Source organism: Salminus brasiliensis, chromosome 12, assembly GCF_030463535.1.
Source record: "Salminus brasiliensis chromosome 12, fSalBra1.hap2, whole genome shotgun sequence".
NCBI classification, from domain to species: Eukaryota; Metazoa; Chordata; class Actinopteri; order Characiformes; family Bryconidae; genus Salminus; species Salminus brasiliensis.
The window spans coordinates 23,022,346-23,041,657 of record NC_132889.1 but is presented as its reverse complement, the minus strand read 5'-3'; the positions used below and the strand labels follow the sequence as shown (position 1 = coordinate 23,041,657).

The window sequence follows — 19,312 nt, the reverse complement described above, 5'->3', positions numbered from 1 at the left end:
GGGGGCTCCGTAGAAACTGATTGTAGATCAGCACTCCCACGCCTGAAGATGTTGTGAAGACCCTCACAGGCTCTGGTGGACTACCACCTGTCAGATGCTGGGTATTAAAATCAGGCGTTATTCCTTTATGAAACCCACGGCTCGACTGAAGCAAAAACAATAATAATAATAAAATCAGATTAATAAAGGGTCGAGCGAGCATCACACTGAACAGTCTCTCTACCACTTAAGACGATCACGGCACTAAGACGCTTTAGGAAGACTTGGTCCAGATTTGGAGTTCACGGGCCATATAGATAATTAATTTAATACGTTCTCGAAAAAAACAAAAACAAAAGTTATGGTAAAATAAATGATTTAATATCTTAAAATTAAATAAATGACGTCGTGTCTTTTTTTTTCACGGTAGCGTTCAGGGTAGTCGACGTCGGTGTCGTCACTTCCGCTTTCTCTTGGCTAGGCTAGCAGGGTTAAGCATGGCAGACAGCGGGCTGTTAGAGTCTCTTTTACGGCTTGTGGAGAAGGTAGACGGAGGTATCGACAGCCAGGATGTGGCAAGCAGTCTCAGCGTGGACCACCAAGTGGTCGTCGGGGCCGTAAAGAGTCTCCAAGCCCTTGGAGAGGTGAGTTGTGCTGTGCTGCCGGCGCTGAGGAGACATGCTAAGCTAAGCGGAGCGGAGCTGAGTTTGTATGGATGGACTGATGCAACAGCAGCGCAAATGTGATTCATCAGCAGTGTGCTTTTATACGAGTAAAGCTCACATTTGTACTAAAGCTGGGCAGTGTGCGATCTGTATGTGAAGTATACTGATCAGCGGGTGTTTGACGTGGGCAGCTGTCACTGTTTATCGTTACAGAGGAGCTGATGTTTCCTGCCTGCTGCTCAAATGAATGGTGGCGGTTTGTGCTGTAGGTGGATCGAGCATCTCCAGAAGCATTTACTGTACCTCACTCTAAAGAGGGAAATCGGCTGCTTTCCCGGCACCTGCTTCACTCCAAACCATCAAACTGCTGCTAGCGACATGTCTGTGTCATCCTGATATACCAGCACCTAGATAGCACCTAGAATATAGGAGGGGGGGGATCAATCATCAATGGTAGCCTCAAATGGTAGCTATAATATCTCCTCAACACCACAACCAGCCAAAACCATCAATGGTAGCCTCAAATGGTAGCTATAATATCTCCTCAACACCACAACCTAGGGTTGTGGTGTTGAGGAGATATTATAGCTACCATTTGAGGCTACCATTGATGGTTTTGGCTGGTGGAGGATTGATCTCCCCCCCCTCCCCCCCCTCCCTCCCCTACATTGGTCTTGGTCCTTCTCAGGGTTACTTCCTCCAGCTTTAAGGGGCAGTTTCTTTAAAGTGCATCCATTCCTTACAGAGGAGCTCAAACTCTCTTCTGTGGAGCGATGGAGCTCCATCCAATGCCACTGGCATGAGCAAGGGTGGCGATTGTGATCAAGAGCTAATTATCCAACAACCATACCTGACCTGAGTAAAGTTTAAAGCCTTCGCAGAAGAGGAGAGACTGAGGAGACTTCTACGTATTGTACAATGATTGCTTTGCCGTTTTTCACCACTATTTGAGAAATAAAATATTTGGGGTTGCAAAACCGAAATACCAAGATACTGCTTTCCGAGACCAGATTTTCACGTATCTGCCAATACAGGTACTTGAAATACTCTGGCTGTAATGACTATAAATTCTGATACTTGTGTTCCACTTTTGATGGGTTGTGCTTGTTTCTATATTATCCCAAATAAGACATAATAAGCTTGAAAGAACAGCATTTACTGGCTGAGAAACTGCACATTTGAAAAAATTAAAAGGCAGAAACACAAGTAGATAACCATAAGCTTGCTAAGCTTCACCAAACATCTTTTAATTGGTGTAAAATTCACATTTCAAAATAAAAGGCCAGTTTAGAAACAAAAGGCTTGTTCAGCAATTTCGCATTCAGGTACACGTCTCTATGTAAAAAGGTACTAGACTTCAGTGTGTGTGGCCTTTAAACAAGCTGCTTAAACCTTTTTTTTTGGATGTAAAAGTTTCATTAAATATCTGTTTAATGGTAATAACTATATGACTGGCTTTTACTGGTTGTTTAAACGTTTGGTTTAATATCATATGCAAACAAAAATGTTCTATAAAGGCATGAGTAAGCGTCTGGTATCTGTGCTCTCTATCATGATACTGTGTGTAAGTGCCAGTATCTGTGCGGCGATGCTGATACGATATCAGTATCGGTGCAACAGGTACTTTTCAGATATTTTCAGGTACCCTTAACCAACACGCAGCTCTATAAGACCTACGCTTACATCAGCCTGCTGTGCTTTATGTCAGGAATGCCTGTTTCAGTTAACTTGTATTGATGTACATGATGCTCACAGGTGATTGAGGCCACGCAGCGCTCCTCCAAACACTGGGAACTGACTGGAGAGGGGAGCGAGATAGCTGAGCAGGGTAGCCATGAGGCCCGCGTGTTTAACGCCATTCCTGAAGAGGGTCTGCCCCAGAACCAGCTCATGGTAAGGAAAAGGAAAACAAGACAAGATCTATAACCTGCTCTATTGGGCTTGATCACTTACTACAATTACAAGCATCCAGTAGGCTCTGACTTAATGCTGTGTTTGTCCAATTGTCATTTGTTTATGCCCACCTGCATAGTCTGAAATGCTCCCTTCATTGTACAAATGAGTTTTCCACTGATTTCGGTGTACGACAATATGATTTTTATAAGGGAGGGAGGAGTCACAGGCTTTCATTTTTAACTGTATTGTTTGTTTTAATGCTAAAAATGCATAAATGCCTAAATCTATCTAGCTCGACTAACACTGTAAGTCAGTCTGTTTGCTCTGTTTACAGAGCTTAGTTAGACTAGCTGTCTTACTCTCAAATATCAGGCCATGTCTGTGCATGTAAATGTAGTAACTGTAGGATTTTAATGACTATTGAGAATTCAGCTGTTTTCAGCCTAGGGTTCTCACACTTGGCCAAAAGGTACCGAAAGTGAATATCTACAAACGGTTGAGATCTGAGTTTGTATGTACCTACTTGGATGCTGTGAACTGCAGAACTGATTCAGGACTCAGATGTGCTGATGTGTTTACTTGCATACTAAACCTCTGTCTTGTTCGCTCTCCTGTAGAAACTGGCCAGTGGCAAAGTGGGCTTCAGCAAGGCCATGTCCAACAAATGGATCCGCCTGGATAAAGCTCATGAAGGAGGCCCTCGTGTTTTCAGAATGGTGGGTTTGTTTCTGCGCTAACACAGAGGTCACTCTCTGGTCTTTAAAGGAATGGTTTACCAAATAGTTTGCAATTAATGTTTGGTATGTGAAGTTTTTCTTTAGTTTAAAGCTTCTTTAGTTTTGTGTTGGATCCACCAGGCCAATGTACGTTCTAAACAAAAAAGGTTCCGTATTGTACTGAAAAGGGGGTTCTTTGACTATTGATATTAGAAACCCTTTTTGGTGTGATTATAGATCTACAAAAGAAGCACTTGAGCATCCAAAGGGTTCTTCGTGTTGTCATCGTTCTGTAATTATTTATTGCTTGTAGTAAAGAACCCTGGGGGAACCCTTTTTTTTGTGTGTTTGGTTAGTATAGTAAGAACAGAAGAACAAACTTATTGTCACTGTCTCACAAAAACCTTATCTATTGCACTAGCACATTTATTTTATTTATTAATTAATTTTAATGTATCATTTTGACACTGTTTGAATCTGGCAGTTGTTCTTTACATTTTAGATGTGAAGAATGGACCAATAGAAATGCTCCAATTTCGTTTTTTTTTTAAACATTGATTTCCCTTAAAAGTTAAACAGGGTTTTTCCCTGTTCCATGCCGTTTTGCCAAAACACAGGAGAAAGCACAATTGTCCATGCTCTCTCCGGCTGGGTAGATGGCACTCTCGCTATCACTTTTAAATGATGTTAGCCAGCACAGGCGTCTGCTAGCTGGTGCAGTGGCGCTGGGGACCAGGCACTTTCCTCTGAGCGTGACTGGCTGCCCTGGCTTTGCATGTATTGGAGGAGACCTGTATTAAGTCCTTACCCTCCTCAAGCTATTTTGGTTTTTGAGTTCATATTTGAATGAACTTTTAGGTTAGTAGAGTGTAAGGAACTGCGCTGAAAGACATGTTTGACAGTGTTTTACCGTTGCTGTGTTTTACAGGTGGAGAGCATTGAAGACACGGTGAGGGAGAAACTGCAGCAGGTGAAGAATGGACAGTCTTCTGAGCTGGAGGAGAAAGAGAAGAATGAGCTGAAGAAACGCAAACTGCTCACAGAAGTGTAAGACATGTTTTCACTGTTTCTGTGTCTCTTAGAACAACATCCCTGATGGGCAGGGGGTTTCCAGGAGCCTCGTCTGGTATAATCACAATGAAATCTCCACATTTACAGACTACAGAGGATGGCTCTTTTTGGAGGCAGTCCTATGTGTTAGGAAATAGTTGATGAGAGCAGTGCTGATAGTGTAATGTTTTACGTTGTTCCTTGCATGTTCTTTTACAGCTCATGTCCAGCAGATGGCACTAAATGCGAAAGTTCCACATCCTCTACTGAGAACACACCTCTTTAGTACACTAACTACTGTTAGTGTACTGCAGTGTAAAAACCTAATGCAGAGTGTGCAAAGGCTGTGGCACATTTTATGTTGTATATGTTCATTTTAGTTGTAAGTTTTATATGTAGGCATGCTGGAGGAAAAATGACAACCAAAAAACTTTTAAAGTGACATGATGTAGCATTTTTACCTTAAAATAACAGCTTCAAAATCATTGTGATGCTCCACATGACTGGTAATAAGGACAATAGAACCTCTATCATTGCTACTCCAGGGTTGGCACGCTGCTAAGTAAACAGGAAAGCGCTTACGAGAACTGCATAATGCTGCATAACCTTATTTGTGTAAAATCGAGTGCAATATTACTCTGCCGTCTCAATCCACTTGCTTCTTCCACTTTGAGTGTGGGTTCTGTACCTCTCAGCTTGTACTGAAGTGCCTGTGAAAAGTTTGTCCTTTAGGAATGGCTCAAAGTGCGAATTCCACCTCCTGACTGCAGGGGGAGCCCCGGAGCAAGGGATACCAATTCTCGCACAATGCTGCTTTAAGTTATTGTGTTTTACAAGATGCTGCAAGAAGCATCACCAGCAGCTTTAAATTTTAATTGTTTGTGTATAAATTTTAATTGTTTGAATGTTAATGATATGATGTATAAATAAACGGTCCCCCGATACAGTTTTACTCCACTGCCGGAAATACAAATCACGCTTTGAGCTCCCCCTTGTGGACAGCGGTGCACATGTATTTGTTGGCAAGCTGGCAGATGCAGAACCGTCACTGAAGGGAAAAGAAACATGCAGACTGACGTGGTAGAGCAACGTTACAGGATTCTACACTCTGCGTATGCAGCATTACGCAAAAGGGGTCACATTCAGCTCCACTAACGTTACATACTCAGAGACGCCATTGTTTTAAGCAAGAATTGCTACTTAATGTTGCTATGATGATGTGTCTATCACAATGAAGATAAGATACAATTAATGCTGCTTTAGAATGATCATATTGAAACTAGTTAAACACTCAACTACCTTACTGAAAGAAACGCACAGCTAACAGCATCACATCACTCATTGTGAGGGTGTGCTGTTTCCGACTAGACCTGGTTTCAGGATGTCGACATGCTAACCTATATCAGTACCAGTATGCCAACTTGTTACATTTAAAAATGTCATTAATAAAACTGGTTCCTAGCTTCAGAGTCACATATTAGTCCGACCAGTACCATATGGATTACAAATAAGAAAAATGGCCTGAACCATTTACTGCATAGTGCTTGTTTTGGGAGTGTTCAGTAACAGCCAAGTCATCTGGATCAAGACAAACACACATGAGATTTAATATGTACTTAAAAAAAGAGCATATTATATAATCCTGTTGTACTTTTTAACCTTACCAAATGTTCAGGATTACGGTCTTCCTTAGCTTAACTAATCGATTGCACAGCTGCTGCCGTCGTCCTTATTTCTGCAGTGATTTTCCTTAGCTTAAAGGCAGCAGCAATGTTTGTACTCATTTTAAGAGCAGAGTAGAGGTGGATAAGCTCTGTTAGTGATGGAAAATGCCATTTCGTGTGTGTGTGTGTGTGTGTGTGTGTGTGTGTGTGTGTGTGTGTGTGTGTGTGTGTGTGTGTGTGTGTGTGTGTCCTAAATGGCTGGGCTCCAGCTGAGGAGCTTTGGCCGGCATTAGCAAATATTTTTTTAATATCCCAAATGGATGCGGAGCAGTGCACATCAGGGGCCGCGCGGGACCAGACGGGTAGCCTAGCCGATTGCTCTTCATATCTAGTTTGTTCACATCATAACCAATCACTGTCTTACATCAGTGTTCTGTCTTTGAGCTAAATCCCCTCTCAAAGGAATGAGGACTGGGCTTTGTGGTCGCCGTCTGATGTGAAGTATTAGGATTAGAGGAGACTTAGCTGGACGTATCTGATGTTCATTGGAAACGTTCGTGTTTCCCCGTTCTTGCTGTGTGTTCTCAACTCTCTGAGCATTTGCCTTAATGTTGATCTCCATAGGAGTTCATATAATTCCGCAAGTTCCTAACGGTCAGGGCTTTTAGATACCCCACCTCAATGGATGTTTCGCAGTCAACCTGTGACCAAATTGGTCACCTATCTTTTATATATATATTTAAATAGAAAACAGAGGGGGAGATTATCAGATGAACCATAACATTGAAACCACCTGGCTAATATTGTGTAGCCCCCCCTGCTCTCCCCAGCTCTCTGTGGGCTCTCTGCTACCAACACACATTAGTATGCCTTGGGACCCCCCCCCCCACAAGACCTGCTGTTTTATAGATGCTCTGGCCCAGTCTTCTAGCTGTCACAGTTCGGTCCTTTAGGAGTAGTTCAGAACAGCTCAGATCAGTGTGCTTGCCCATTGTTCCTTCTTCCTACCTCAGCTTCAAGAACGGACTGTTCACCTTTTGCATAATATGTATATCCTACCCTTGACCGGTCCCGCTATAAAGAGATGATCAATGTTATTCATTTTGCCAGTCATATCAGAATATTTTGACCACCTACCTAATAGTGGGAATAACCATGCTTGGCTTGGATGACGTTAGTGAAACTTTGTGGCATGGACCGTATTATGTGAGGGAAGGTGTTCATTATAGAGGTTAACTGGTCCACAGTGGCGGATTCCGGATTAATATGCTAAGTATCACAATGACAGCTTTACTAACTTTGTGAGATGTTGTGGTTTCCGAGGTGCTACCACCCTTCGCCCACTGTCCCAGTCATATTAGAATATTATGACCACTTTTGCTTTGGAATATACTCTGCCCGGGATATCACAGATGCCATGTGCCAGGCTTTGCTGTACACATAAATAAGCGAGCACACCAGTCAGTTGCAAAACAATCAACGTGGCCAGAGAAACCAATTTGACTGACGTCTAAAAGGGCAAAGGGTGGTGGCATTTCCGAAACCACTAACTTCACGGGAGGTTCTAGAGCTGCCGTAGTAAAGGTGTACCGAGAATGGTACAGCATAGCAGTTATGCCCCACAGGGCATTGATGCCATGCCATAAGGTCTCACTAGTATCATTCGATCCAAGGGTAGTAATTACCACTATGTGCTAGGTGGTCATAATATTCTGATATGATCAGAATATTCGAGGCAGCAAGACTACAGTTAACATAATGACAAACCTAAATCAACTGCAATATCATGTTGAATATCATCAAATCTTCTCTGAATTTGAGCTTCAGGGTGAGTGCTATGTGTTTCCCTTTGTGTTGCCTTCAGGACAGTCAAGTCTTACTGGATCACCAAAGGCAGCAACTTCAGCACCACCATCACCAAGCAGGAGACAGAACTCACTCCAGAGATGATCGCCAGGTGAGCCTTCACCACACACACACACACACACACACACACACACACACACACACACACACACACACACACTCAGGGTCCTGTTACCACTTCCAAATTAGAACCTGTTAATATAGCATGAGAGCTTTTCTGCTGATTGATGTTTTTTATGGAGTGTGTCATCAGATTAATGGGAATGATTACATCAGTCTGTAACCCTGCGTGCCCTAACTATTGTGATGGAAATTCCTGAATGACCCTCAGTAATAGTTACTGCTCTGATTGATTCAAGGTATTTGCCATTAGACCACTGCATACATTCCTATTAATATGGGAATAATGGGTCATTTGAAGGTGTTCTTTACCGGTTGGACTGACCACTGTTTGATTGTAGCGAAGCTACATTGATATCATTAATATTCTTGAATAGGGGTGTAAGAAAAACAGTGTAAGAAAAAACGTCGTGGCATGGACTCCACGAGACGTGCCCAGCATTAACATTTTCAGCAGTTTGTGCCACAGTAGCTCTCCTGTGGGCTCTTTGCTATCCATGCACATAAGTATGCCTTGGGAACCCTTGACCGTGTCAGGGCTGAGATTTGATCATTGATTATTATTGAATACGGGTGTAAGAAAATATTGAGATATCAAATTATCTCTGTTTTAATACTGTATTGATTTCTAAACACAGTGTAGATTTTAATTTTATTTTAAATGTTTTTACAAACCACAACTGCTAGATATCCGTGTTGTACTATGTCTTCAGATCCTGCTGTTTTGATTGCATAAAAAAAGATCATATGCATATGATTGTGGTGTTTTTACACTATGGAGTTTTTTTCTAAAATTTGATTTTAAAAAAAGTGATCTAAAATAATCTATATCAATATATTAATTCATAACTAGAGGTGGGCATTATGACTTTTACTGTATCATGATAAATTTTGCTATCATAATCACACTTTTCTAAGCATATCGAGAATATGGTTAGTGCTTGAAGAACACTAATCAAGTGCACGTGTCAAACAACCCATGTAATTAGTCTGAATTTAATTAGATGAAGTGCAGCACATTCTTAATAAAAATCAAGTTTTAAAATTGTCATTACTGATGCATTTTGTCTGTGATCATGTCTATCAGGATGAATATCTTTTATCGTAAAAGTGTCTTTAAACTATAATATACTAGATTATAATATAATGGGATATTGCTCTACATTTTATAATCTGCATGTTAAGAACCACTGGACCACTGTTAACAGTGCTGCATGCTGTCCGTGTGGAACATCACGGTCATATAGATATAAGTACATTACCATCAGGGGAAATGTGAGCTATAGGGTAAGACTCTGTAACACTTCAGTGCACTTCATTACTTATAGATTACAATAATATTTATTGTGATAATTTATAGATGATCATTATCTGTCCAAGGCTCTTTTGAACGTGATAATGTTAGCATGTTGTAAAGCTTATTTGCATGTTTGAACCTCTTAAACTCCATGAAACCACCAGTGGTTCCTGTCTTTTTTTTTTTTATTTTATTTTATTTTTTTATTTTTTTTAGTAATAAAAGTCACGGAGCATAAAGGGGTTAAAGTGCATCCTGTGTGAGAATCTGGTTTTCGCTTGGGGTTATCTGATTATGCCCAAACATCTGCTCATTGTCTGATCATATTTAGGCTAGGTCACATTTTGTCTTGGCAGGCCTGTGCCCTGAACTCCGCTTTACCTGGGATGCCACTGTACGGGGCAGACCCTGGTCATGTCCAGGTCAGCCTGTTCCAGAACGTGACGGTTGGATTGGGTCATTAACCTGTCAAATTAGAAAGACGCTGGCATTTCTGAATGCACGGGAGACCATTTGGCAGCTTTTGATTGCAGCTGTTGCTCAAGCCTGATCTAATATGAACTCAGTAGCACTGTCTATAAACGTGAAATGAAGCTGTCAGCCTGAGGCCTATTTTTCATCATTATACAAGACTGGTGCCACCAGTTTAACTAAAGTTCAGCTCTGAAATGAAAATGAGGCATGCAAATATCTCTCTCTTTTTCAGTGGGAGCTGGAGGGACAAGAAGTTTAAGCCCTATAACTTTGAGGCAATGGGTGTGGCTCCAGACTCTGGGCACCTGCACCCGCTGATGAAGGTGCGGACACAGTTCAGACAGATCTTCCTGGAGATGGGGTCAGTTCTGTTCATGTCTTCCAGCTCTTATTACTACTGAACTGTCAATCTTCAGTTTAAAAGCAGAATTTGCAGTAGAGTTGGAGATGATGTTCTGCACCTTTCATATAGTCTTGCTCTTTTTTTATTTTTTATTCAACCTATTAATGTAATCACTTTTCTGATTGATGAAGCCACAAGTCTGTTTTCATGATTTCTCAGCCCATGTCTCATATACCGATTTTTGGTGTCCCTCACATCGTAGGTTCACTGAAATGCCCACTAATAACTTCATAGAGAGTTCTTTCTGGAACTTCGACTCTCTGTTCCAACCCCAGCAACATCCAGCCAGAGACCAGCACGACACCTTTTTCCTGTCTGGTAAAAAAAAAAAAAAATCACCTGTTAATTTCTCATGATCTGCATTAGGGATGCATCATTATTTATAGTTGTGTACTGTAATAAGGGTGCACCATTTAGACAGATGTATTAGGACTCATTCATTCACTGTTTCTTCCAAATTCATTATTATTATATTTGGTTTTGTTGGAGTAACTATCTCTACTGTCTGAAAAGCTTTCTACTAGATTTTTGAGCATTACTGAGGATTTGATTGTATTCAGTGACAAGATCATTAATGAGGATTAGGATGTTGAATGATAATCACCCCAACTCCTCCCCAGATCCCTAACTTCTCAAAAGGACTGGATGGAGCACCATAGATCATTCCAGAGAACACAGTTTCACTGCTCCACAGCTCAATGCTGGGGGCTTTATACCCCTCTAGCCAATGCCTGGCATTAGTCATGGTGCCAATAGGTTCATGTTGATCTGCTCCAGAACTTCTCTACAGGGACTAGACAAGCTGTGGGTGTGCGTTTGCACATCTGTGTCAGCAATGGGTGGAAATTGAAGCAGCTGAATGTATTCATCAGAAGTGTCCAAAATATTTTGACTGGTTCTGCCATGGTAGGAATAACCAGTTAATGTTTATCCATGAGGTTATTATTGGTACAGTAGTTTTTTATTGCTTGTTTCTGTACTGCTTTAATTGTAAGATCCAGTGGCTTTATTGGCCATTGACTTTATTATTATGTCCAGATCATGCAGACCTTGTCTGCATTTAATTGATGGTCATCTGAAATTTGCCATTTCATAGCTTTTGGAGGTCAATGGAATGTTCTTTTTATTATTATTGTTATTATTAATATTTTAGATAATGTTTATATGTATATATATTTTTTATTATGTGATCTTACAGGCATATCATATGAACACTTTGTAACGCTGAGCTAAAAAGGTTTACCTCCTACATTTCAGACCCAGCACTGGCTCATGAGTTCCCTCAGGACTACCTGGAAAGAGTGAAGAAGGTTCACTCTGAAGGAGGTTATGGATCACAGGGGTGAGATGCTCCCCATAAAAACACACACACACACACACACACACTCTAGAAGCATCTTCATGCACTTGTTCATATTTACTGTTTTCTTTTCGTTTGCCTGGATCAGGTACAAGTATGACTGGAAGATTGAAGAAGCACAGAAGAACATCCTCCGAACACACACCACAGCCGTGAGCGCACGCATGCTCTACAAACTAGCACAGCAGGTAAACACAGAAACGGACTCTGACTCTCTGATACAAAGTTAGAATCCTACAACTGCACATCACAGCTCCTTCCAAACACACATCTATTCTTACTCTCTCAGGAGAAGTTCACACCAGTGAAGTACTTCTCTATAGACCGAGTGTTCCGCAACGAGACCTTGGATGCCACTCACCTGGCTGAGTTTCATCAGATCGAGGGTGTGGTGGTGGACTACGGCCTTACCCTGGGAGACCTCATGGGGATTCTGCACCAGTTCTTTATGAAACTGGGTAAGGTGGGGTTTTTTAGGAAACCCAGGCCTGATTAGCTGCCATGCTAGACTGATGTTTCAACCTGAGATTTGTGCATTCACAAAAATTGGTAATTTGTTGTTTGCTTTTTATTTCTAGGAATTACTAAACTGCGTTTCAAGCCTGCTTACAACCCTTACACTGAACCCAGCATGGAAATCTTCAGTTATCATGAAGGTAAGCATGACTGAAGGCAACTTTTTGATCTCTCTTAAAGCAGCATTATGCGAGAATTGGTACTTCTTGCTTTTGGGCTCCCCCTACATTTAGGATGTGTAATTTATGCTTTGAGCTTTGAAACCCACTTTTCACATGCATTTTTGAGAGATACAGAGCCGTCGCTGAAACGTAAAAATACCGGATTCTACACAAACATAGTTACAGAGCTTGGCACGGTTCTCACGAGCGATATCCGGCCCGCTTCACCAGAATTACATAGTGCCGTTAGCAGCGTGCCAAACCCGGAGTAGCATTGATCGACGAACCACTCTTCCTATTACAAATCAGTAGAGGGTCACAATGATTTAGGAGCTGTTATTTTAAGGTACATTGTTACATATTTTTGCATATATTTAAGTGATCAGATAATTCTGATTATATATAAGTATATTTACTAGTGCAAATTAACTAATTGCTGTTTGCTGCACTTTCTTTAAAACAGTAAATCATTGGGAATCCTGGCACAGTTTTTTTCCCCCTACCTAACTTCTTATACCCTTCTCTGCCTTTTTCAGGGCTAAAGAAATGGGTGGAAGTCGGTAACTCTGGGGTCTTTAGGCCTGAGATGCTCTTGCCTATGGGTTTGCCTGAGGACGTGTCGGTCATTGCCTGGGGGCTGTCCTTAGAACGGTGAGTACATGCCAAGTTCTTGCCTGATCAGTATTACTGCTGTAGTGTGGTTGAGAACTTCAGGGGATCTTAAGTCCAGTTGTGGTTATTTGGGTGTATTTTTTGGGTGTGTTTGCATGGTGTTGCTAAAATCTGATCTTATTCGTCAGTATGGATGGCAGAAAACGCATTGCATCTGACATTTTCAGTTCAGTTTGGACCACTTTTATATGATGTATCAGATATCAATACAGATCCAATACATGGCAGTGTGAATTCATGTGCTATTAAGGAAGTGGCTGTTGTTGTTCACTGTATTTTGATTGTTTACCTCTGAACGAGTAGGTTTTTGGAGCATGGCCTGGTCAGATATAGATCATGTTAAAAAAAAAAAAAAAAAAGATAGTGTGAACAACCTTAAAAAAAACAATCTGATTTGGTGAGAAAAACGGATATGGCCCACTTTTCCGACTGTGCGAACTTTGCCTTAGGCCTGGTTTATGCATGACACGTCACTAAATTGGCAAGGGTCCATGCAACTAATAGCATCAGACACACCCCTGAAGATTAGTTTAGAACTGGCACAGGAGAAGTTGATTTTCCAAGGCCTGATTCACGTAGCAGTCACATTCTGGAGTCTGGCAGTGATGCACTGCTCTCCAGTGGTACTGCTGCGCAGCTGTGGCAACTACAAAAGTAAGAAAAACACCATATTTTCTAGAAATGGCTGCTGCGTTGTACCACATTTCAGCTATGTGGGCGCTTTCACTTGTGGGCTGGGTGTATATTAGTTTTGGAGGCATAAATATAATTAGTCTAGACTGTTAAGTGTTGAAATTGGCCCATTTGACAACTCCCGTTTTAGTTATGCTGGATTTCCTATTCAAATAAATAAACGCATCTGAACTATATACAAATAATTGTTTTTTTTTCTTCTCCAACTCCAACACCCCCCCCCCCCCCCCCCCACCACCACAGGCCCACCATGATCAAATACGGCATCAACAACATCCGCGAGCTGGTGGGGCACAAAGTGAACCTGCAGATGGTGTATGACGGTCCAGTGTGCCGCCTGGACTCTTAAAGTGTACTCAGGGACCCTTGCCGGCTGGCCGCCAGCCAAACGAAATAAGCCTGCCTCTTCAGGACCCTTTCATACTCAGACCTCATGGATTCATTAAGCATTCTGGATCGGTCCACGTTGTTATGCTCTGCGTAATCCTCGCCATATAACGCACACTCTACCGAAGTCCTCTGCCCATGTCTCAGTGATGTCAGACAGACATGTATGATGGAAAAAAGAAGTGTTGTCCGAGTTGTGAGATCGGTGTTTGCGAGGAACATGCCAGTCTTCATATGCAAGATGGTTAATTTGCATTGTTATAGCATGCTTTTTTTGTTTAGCTGGAGCAGGAGGCTATAAAATGGTCATATTTTAACCCTTACACAGGTGCACTGTTCCAACCTACAGGTCTGCATGTACTCTGAGCTAGAGTTAGAATATACTAGGGCTAGCTAGCATTCACACAACGCTCTATATTTAATGAAGTTCTACTATTGCTGTCATGTTTCTCTCAAAATCAAAAATTGTCTTTCACACTCTGGACTTATCTTCACTATTCAAAATGCAACTGAACCATTTTATCAAAGGGAACTATTCAGAACATAGAAATGTTAAATTAAAACATTTAAATAAGATCAGAGTGAATCATTGTCTTTTTATTATTATTTTATCTTTTTATGCTGTTGTGCATTTTTAAAGCCTGTTTGCTCAACTTTGGAGCATGATGCTGTTGTGGCATCCCATGCTTGTGTGGGTGTGTGTGTAAGAAAGATGTTCTCCTGATCTGAATGGAATTTCCAAGTGCTCAGCAGGTTGACCCAACTACTTAAAGGTTATTTGTGTAATTCCAGTGAAGACGCTGAGCTTAAATGTCACCCTCTAAATCTGTCACACGGTCAGATGAAGGGGAGGTGCTCTGCGTGTGTGTATGTGTTTACATGAGGAATGTACGCATCCATACAAGGTTTTCTATTTAGTACTCTACAAGTGTGTATATTGTTTTCTAGTAAGTGGAAATCTAACTGGCCTAGGATCCTGACCCAAAGGATATCGGGCTCTCCCTCTCTCCTAAGAATGAGATGCAGTGCCACATGCAGTGCTTTGGGTCTAACCTAGGTGGTCGGTGAATATTCTAGCAAGTGCATAATAACGCACATAACTCGACCGTTATCTGTTGGGCAATTTTTAGCTTGCACTTCTTTCCAGTTCTCCCCGGAAGCCAACATCCTGTTCCCTGTGGGCACTAGACTGGTCACTGACTAGCAAACGTCAGTCATTGATTGGCACACAAATCCTTTGGCGCGCCAGCGGTCCGTGCAAGGGATTGAGGGAATCCTTTGTGACGGTGAAGGATTAGGGCCTACGTCGTGTTTACTTAGAGAGATGTCGTAACTTCTTAAGTCTTGATGTTAAAGTAACCTAACCCCCTCCATCGTCCGAGAGGAGCTTGTCATGCCTGGGGTTCTATGGTTCTATCAGTGATCTAATTCCCCAAATAATGATCATTCAAAATTCCTACCAGCATGGCAGTTTAATTAGTAGTGTAATATTCTGCAGGAGTAGATGGAAATGACATGCGCATGTAACCATAAATGACAGAAAACCACTTCTGTATGATGTGTATAATGGTGTCCAACCACTTGTATTATAAGAGGTGTTGCAGTGGGTTCACTTTCAGCAGTAGCCTACTTTCAGGTTTGCAGAATAGCAGATTAGCATTACAGAACATTGTCCAAGATTTAACAACAGCAAACGAAATGCTTAACATGAATGTCAGCATAAGCAAATACATCAGTATGAGAAACGGTTCTCCATCTAAGCGTAATGGCACAACTGGAAGACATGTTCAAAGGTTCTAATACTCTGACGTGGTTCCTCATCTCTACAGGATCATGCATTTGTTCTTAGCTATTGGCAAAGTCCAACAATGTCTAAGTGAGAAGTTTATCTGTCAGAAAAGGCCTCGTCTTTCATCATCCTAAAGGCTTGCCGTCATGTCATGCCGCCGTCTGATTTGGTCCCCGTCTTCTCTGCTGCCACACCCTTCTTTTCATTCCTCCTTTTGGCTTCCCCGTTTCGCCCATTTCTCACAGAGGATTACAACGTCCGAATACGAGCTCCAGGCCGCAAGAGGCAAAGTGCAGTAAAACGAAACTCTCTGAAAAAGCCATTAGAGGCGGTGGGTCTCTATTTGTGATGGAATTGAAAGGTCAGGCCTGAGGAGTTGCGTAACACGTCAGCAAGTTGAGAACATAAGGAAGGAGATCGGAGTTCTCTGAGTCACTGGCACTACAACCCTTATCACTTTTGCTAATCCCCACTTTTCTTTGGGATAAGTCGTGATGTCTCGTAGTTTTGCTCAGCTTTTGCAAATCATCTTACACAACATCAAAGTGACACGAGTAATATGGAGGCTCAAGCAACCCCATTTCGGCTTCCAAAGTGACCTTGGCATGCCTCAATGCTTCAGCGGTGCAGCCACAATCTGTCTCAATATGTACAAAGGTTTGAAAGACGACGGGACTGGAATGCATTTCTATAGATCTTCGTTTATGTTGATGGGTAAGACGGTTCATTAGGATGTTATCAGTCAGTTCCGAAGATCCATAGCATCTCCACATTTGCTCAAATCATGAGTTTATCCTTGCCTGGTTCTTTCAGGACACTTCAAACTGATGCCCAACATCAAGAGCACACTTCAAGGTGTGATGCCGTATGCCTCATACAGCGCACACACTCAAAAGGGCATTGGGTTTGTGAGTGACTGAGTCCGTTCCCCTTTTAGACATCTCTTGGAATAGAGGTGGCCGGCCCAGGGCTGTTGGTGGTGCTGGCAGAGGAGGGAATATGGGAGTGTCCTGAATGTGGGAAGAAAGAGGGGATGTAGGGGATGGCGGCCAGCAGCAAGGGGCTGGCCTGGGGGCTGTCCTCCGAGGGCAGGGGTATCACCACGTCGTCCTGATCCCACACGTGGAAGGCGTTGGACAGAGACAGTGCCGCAGGGATGTTGTGATGGGGGGAGATGCACCTTAGGTCGCTCTCTTTGTCCGTGCCGTCCTCGTCTGGGCCGAGCACACAGTCTTGAGGAAAACAACAGAGAAGTCGAGTTTTTTACAAATAGGAATAGGCGATCTATAAAGGATCATTTCATTTGATTATTGGTTATTGAAAACAACTGGCTATATGATGTGCAAGTGTGAAGAACCACATAATTGAAAGCTTCCTACAACTGTATGTCCAAGCACCTTTTGGTGCTCGGGTATAATGATTATTTCTTGAACTATTTGGGAGCTGTGGGAACCCTGATTTTTAAGGCTGTACTGAGAAGCTGAAACCATTGCTTGCTTCCCTGCAAAACATGATCTCTTTAGACCTTTCTGTAAAAGAAAGAACGCTTTAGCAATGTTTATTTTTAGCAGAGCCGCTCAAAGCCCTTTGCTTTAGGTAGAAGGTAACCTTTGGTGGTGAACCCTGGGCCGAGTCCTAATCTGGACTGTGGCTTTAAACTTGACCTGACTTTGGTATAGCTAAGAAATGTGTCAGCACTCAAGCACTCAGCACCTCCCTTTGCAGCCACCTATGTCTGTAACACAGGCCTGGACCTTATCATTACATGATGGAACGACTTCATTGTCTTAAGGCATTAAGCAATGTCCTCACCAACAGAAAATCTCCAATTAGTTTATTAGTGAGGGCACGTTTTATTCAAGCTACTACCTCACATGACCTTCTATTCACAAACACTGTGTACAGATGTGATCTTACCTACTACATCATTGGCGAGGTCCTTGATCAGATGACCCACAATGGCATAAGCAACTGCAACCACCACTAAAGCACCCATTAGCAAATACAGCACTGCCTTGGGCAGCGGTATGAGGTCCCGGGTCACTGGCTTGTACTCCTTGTACAAAGAGTCCTCGTCTGGAAAGGAGTACTGATAGGCATGGCCGGTCTCGTCCGTGATATTAAAGCTGGTCACGTTCAGGGAGTTCATGGCTCTCGTTGTTCTCCCGTGCAGCGGTTCCACAGAGCTTCTAGCTTTCCTTCACGAACTCGGTGCCCAAGCTGAGGGGGAAACGCGTTGTATGGTTTTCTGGAGGAGAAATGAACAAATATAATAATAATTTGATTAATATATTTTGATATATATATTTTGATATATATATTTTGATATATATATTTATTTATTTATATATTTATTTAACATGGTATAGAACCTAAAAGCAAAAATGCTGTAGTACATGTTCTGACAAATGTGTGTGTATATTATATATATTTTATATATATATATATATATATAGTAATACATTTTAATGTTATTTATTTCCCTGTCATTTTTATACTTTAATCCACATTTTCAATTTTGTTTTGTTGTTTAGAAAAAAGAAAAAAAAAATATTTTTGGTCCCGTGTTACCAAATGAATATTATTAAATAATTTATTTTTTTAAATTAAGTCTCTAAGACTATCCGGATTGTGAGAATATTAAACATTTTGAAAAGTTTCTTTCCAGATTTCAGTTAAAATCTCATAGACGAACCAAAATGTTTCTTTTATAGAAGTATGGATGTTACCAAACATAGTATATACACATTTGAAATAGGGTATTTAATATAATATGTATTTAATAGATGCAATAAGTATCTATTCGCTTAAAAAAAATCTAAAAACGTAATTATCTTCAATTTAAATATTTTTTACCTTTTGATCAATTTTTAATCTGGCAGTGGTTCTTTACATTGTGTTAAAATGTCATTAACAACAGAAATGCTCCAAAATGACTTTATATATTATTAGGGTTGTTTTTTTTTTTTTTTACATTGACTTGCATTTAAAAAAAATGCTATAAAGAAAGGGGGAGTGAGGGCGATGAGAGCTGCTACACATACAGACCTCCATCGTGACGGCTCGGATGTTCCACTTCCTTGAAAACACTAGTTTAACTCCTCCAGGGCTGATCCCGGCGTTGTGTCCGGTCGTCTGATGGACTCATCCCTCCGTTAAACAGGGTTCTTTAACTTCTCAAAGTCTCTGGATCTGGGTTTGTCGGTCCGGAGCTGTGGCTGAGAGTGAGGTGTGCAGTCCGCGGTGCTGAGCCGCGTGTCTGTCTGTCTCCTAGCTCTTCATTAAAGTGGTCTTAGCGCTGTTTGGGTCCCACACCGCCCATGTTTCCACTGCGTTTCTCAGCACGGCCATTGGATACGAGGGAAAAGCGCTGACTTTAGCCCGCCCTCGAGAGCTCGCACCAACGCGTCCCTTGGTAATGCCGAGCTGATCACACTAATGCCATTACAGCCGAGGATTCCGCGAAGATGTGTGATCTCTCTGAAATGGACGTCTTTTCACATTGGGATCTGTTTACCCCGCTAATCCTTCTAAAAGTGCTGAGGCCAGTGAATGAATACACGCTGAGAAGCCTGTGACTGTTTACACTGGCCTCCTTATACTG

General features: G+C 41.8%; 2 protein-coding genes across 2 annotated transcripts; one reads left to right on the top strand and one right to left on the bottom strand.

The window, feature by feature from the left end:
• Positions 1-456: 456 nt before the first annotated feature.
• On the top strand, positions 457-14,495 carry farsa (phenylalanyl-tRNA synthetase subunit alpha). Its single transcript, XM_072694434.1, has 13 exons — positions 457-623; positions 2,400-2,537; positions 3,158-3,256; positions 4,185-4,303; positions 7,835-7,927; positions 9,960-10,088; positions 10,333-10,448; positions 11,388-11,472; positions 11,579-11,678; positions 11,780-11,948; positions 12,069-12,146; positions 12,704-12,818; positions 13,776-14,495. Exons 1-13 carry the CDS (start codon positions 477-479, stop codon positions 13,879-13,881), a joined length of 1,494 nt encoding a protein of 497 aa, XP_072550535.1. The 5' UTR covers positions 457-476; the 3' UTR covers positions 13,882-14,495.
• Positions 14,496-15,597: 1,102 nt separating this feature from the next.
• LOC140574391 (uncharacterized) lies at positions 15,598-18,810 on the bottom strand. Its single transcript, XM_072694209.1, has 3 exons — positions 18,757-18,810; positions 17,626-17,956; positions 15,598-16,940 (listed from the first exon to the last, which is right to left on the bottom strand). The coding sequence occupies exons 2-3, from the start codon at positions 17,855-17,857 to the stop codon at positions 16,642-16,644; spliced, it is 531 nt and encodes a 176-aa protein (XP_072550310.1). The 5' UTR covers positions 17,858-17,956; positions 18,757-18,810; the 3' UTR covers positions 15,598-16,641.
• Between the last annotated feature and the right edge of the window lie 502 nt (positions 18,811-19,312).